The sequence below is a fragment of the Loa loa genome (assembly GCF_000183805.2).
Source record: "Loa loa unplaced genomic scaffold supercont3.621, whole genome shotgun sequence".
In the NCBI taxonomy this organism is placed as follows: domain Eukaryota; kingdom Metazoa; phylum Nematoda; class Chromadorea; order Rhabditida; family Onchocercidae; genus Loa; species Loa loa.
The window spans coordinates 5,872-9,182 of NW_018108801.1; the positions used below are offsets into that span (position 1 = coordinate 5,872).

Consider the following 3,311-nt stretch of genomic DNA (forward strand, 5'->3'; position numbering starts at 1 on the left):
ATGATGATTATTAGAGGAATCTGGTCCCCTTCTCTGACTGTGTTATGACTACTATAATAGTCATTAAAAGTGAGCTTTACGAATTCTGATTAAAATTCCCAAACTAATCAGTGTCAATGTATACGCCTGATTGGTATACACCGAAACTTGCATGTTATCAAAGTGCTTTTTGTTTACTTTTTTCTTTCTTTAATGCTATTTTCCATATATATCTATTTTCATACAGAACATTATAATATCTAATAAACAATTTCTAGCATTGCTAAATAAGAGAAATTAGAAAAAAGATGGAATGAAGTGAAACGTAAAATCATTAATATTCTATCAAAAATTATGTAAATAGGTGAAATATTTTCATACGTAAATATAATTATTAAAAACTTCACTAAAAATGTCCAAAAAAAAAAAACAAAACAAAAACAAACAAACTTGGTAAGGAAATGAGAGAGGTATGCTTTAGATACAATGGCGCAGTGGTTAATTGACGGTGCTACTGCCCAAATAACTTCGTGGTTCAATTCTTGTGCATTGATAGATACATTCATTGAGCCAATCCTTAACAGATAACATTTCATGTACAATGGTGACCAAATGATAGGACTGAGCACGGAGGAACTACTTTTTGTTTACAGGTAAGATTTCTGAAGTAAGGTTAGTGTTAGCCCAGAAAGATGATATCCGGATAACTGGATAAAATTAGCCTGATAAGAATTGATGATTAACCCCAAAAAAGATGATGTTCGGATAACTGGGTATAGGTATAATTACCAGGATAAGAATTGATGATAATAAAGAAAGATGATGTTAGGATTGTTGATACGATATGAAATTTGGACCATTTATTTCAGGAAACATTTTAGGCAAGAAATAATGACTTATTTATCATATGATATTAAATGACATTTCTTGTCATTTGTTTTAAAAAATCATTTAAAATTCTTTCCTCTAAAAAAAAACAATTATCATAAAATAATTTTTTAGTTATCAATCCGTTCATGAAGCAATTATTTATAGAGTTCTTTCGGTTTTTTTTTTTTAAATTTGTTTCATATGCTAAACTGTGATAGTATAACATGTTTTGCATGCATTAATAAAACCTCAGTTAATCACTGTTAATCTTTTAACGATTCATACCTGAATTGCTCATCTTTAACTTTTATATTCTCTTCTCAAAACTTCGATAATGATTATACTATGTATTTATTAACTAACTACGTTATCACTATAATAAAATACCTCTAGTAATTTACTGTTAATCTTTAGCGATTCATACCTGAATTGCTCACCTTTAACTTTTATATTCTCTTCTCAAAACTTTGATAATGATTATACTATGTATTTATTATGTATTAATGATTATACTATGTATATTTATTAACTAACTACGTTATCACTATAATAAAATATCTCTTGTAATTTATGAGTCATTTTGAATTTGCATAAAAAATAACGAAAAAAAAAAGCTGAAATATTATTTAACAGCAATCTCCTCTAAATAATTGAGCAAGTGATGATTTGCTAAAAAAAATAAAAAAAAGGAAGCGGATAAAAATAGAAAAAAAACAACCCATCCTTATAAACAAAACTAAACTAACATCAAAACCAAGAAATACCAAAACCAAACATTAAAGGATAATAACTATATTCCATTTTATGAAACTTACGAAACTTTAAAAAAATTATATTTTATAAACCAACAATACCTAAAATTGTTATATTTAATATACTAAAAATACATCTAAACAACTTAGAACTAAAAAAATTAGTTAAACAAATAAAAAATAGACAACAAAAATAAAATAAAGTACAAAAAAGATTAAAATAATTAAAAGGATAATCTGTAGGATGATAAAAAAAAAAAAAGTAAAGCGACAAATGCGCATCAAAATAATATACAACATAATTATTAAGAATATATTAATATGAAAAAGCAAATTTTAGCAATACAAATATGGCAATACTTTTAGTCGAATCAAATGAAAATTGAAAACATTCACCATTATTAGCTAGAAATGCATAATTTTGAAGAAAAAAAAAACAAAAACTAAAACAAAAACGTCGATAGAATTTTACAGTAGAAAAAACAAAGAGAAAATATACGAAGTGATGATTAGACGGGTAATAAGATACCGTTAAATTATGTAAAATTCATCAAATTTGATTCCCATTTTAATACCCCAACATTTAATGAAGCATTCAATAGGGTTAATAATTCACTTCACTTCCTAGTTATAAACCAAAAATTCACCAAATTAACGATTGATTAAATTAACAAAAATTTTCCACTTCAATTTACTATATACCATCATAAAAATAGAAAATTGGCAGCTTCTGTTCTTCACTTTTTTTTTACAGGTTTTCAAATTATCTCATTTCTATCCTAACTAGATCAGTTTATGTCTTATCTATTTCATTAAGGATTTAATGATATAATTAGATAAAATGAATTCTATTGGATTTCCTTTATTTGTCACAGAGCGGGAAAACGAAACAAACAAGGATGATATGCTAATCCAGTTAATCAAGTTCGCCGCTAATTGCTTTCTAAAATCACTTTCTCCAATTTTTTATATGTACTCATTTTAGATAAAAAATTAAAGCAAACGGATGGCATTATTGGGCCAAGCAGAAAATGCATTCTACTTTATCTTATTTTTTTTTTTTGAGTGATACTTTAGTAAGAAATTTTTGTTGAAGTATCGGCTATAATTTCGAAGTTTATATTATGACAATTAAGTAGCTAATTACTAACGCTTATATCTACAATGAAAGTATAACTAAAGGAATTCGACAATCAGCTGGATTAACAAGGATCCCTTGAGAGTGATTTTCACGGTGAAAGACGCTTAATCAACCACTCCGTTTCATCAACTCCTTTTTCAAATACAATACGATCATGTATCCGATCAGTTTGACCTTGCCAAAATTCAAAATAGTGTGGACGCAATCTATAGCCACCCCTAAACAACCGCCATTCATTAATTACTGTGATTATATCGATGAAGATAACGCAGCACATCCTATTCATCGAATTCTTAAGAATGTATAGAAAGAACTGAGACCCATTGTAAGAATGAAATATTGAATAAAATTCTTACCAGTCTTCCGGTCTAGTGATTGCTTCTTCACCTTTTTCGGCGACAAGTTTCTCCAATTCCACTTTCTTGTCTTCCAGATACTACAGAAAGTAAGTGAAGAATGTCAAATTGAATAAAGAAGCTGACAAGTTAATTCAAATTAAACCGAATTCACCGCATACTCAAAACTTTGAAATTAAGTCCAGAACTGGAAACGGTCGAAGTAAATGTCAC

At 27.7% G+C, this 3,311-nt stretch overlaps 1 protein-coding gene across 1 annotated transcript in view; it reads right to left on the reverse strand.

Annotated features, from left to right (window-relative positions):
* Positions 1-2,830: 2,830 nt before the first annotated feature.
* The window catches only part of LOAG_18874 (hypothetical protein), a gene marked incomplete at both ends in the record, with an annotated part of 1,700 nt that continues 1,219 nt past the window's right edge, over positions 2,831-3,311 (reverse strand). The window contains 2 exons of the mRNA XM_020451535.1: positions 2,831-2,960; positions 3,099-3,178. Of these exons, the coding sequence (XP_020304666.1) occupies positions 2,831-2,960; positions 3,099-3,178 (210 nt within the window). The remainder of the gene's footprint in view (positions 2,961-3,098; positions 3,179-3,311) is intronic.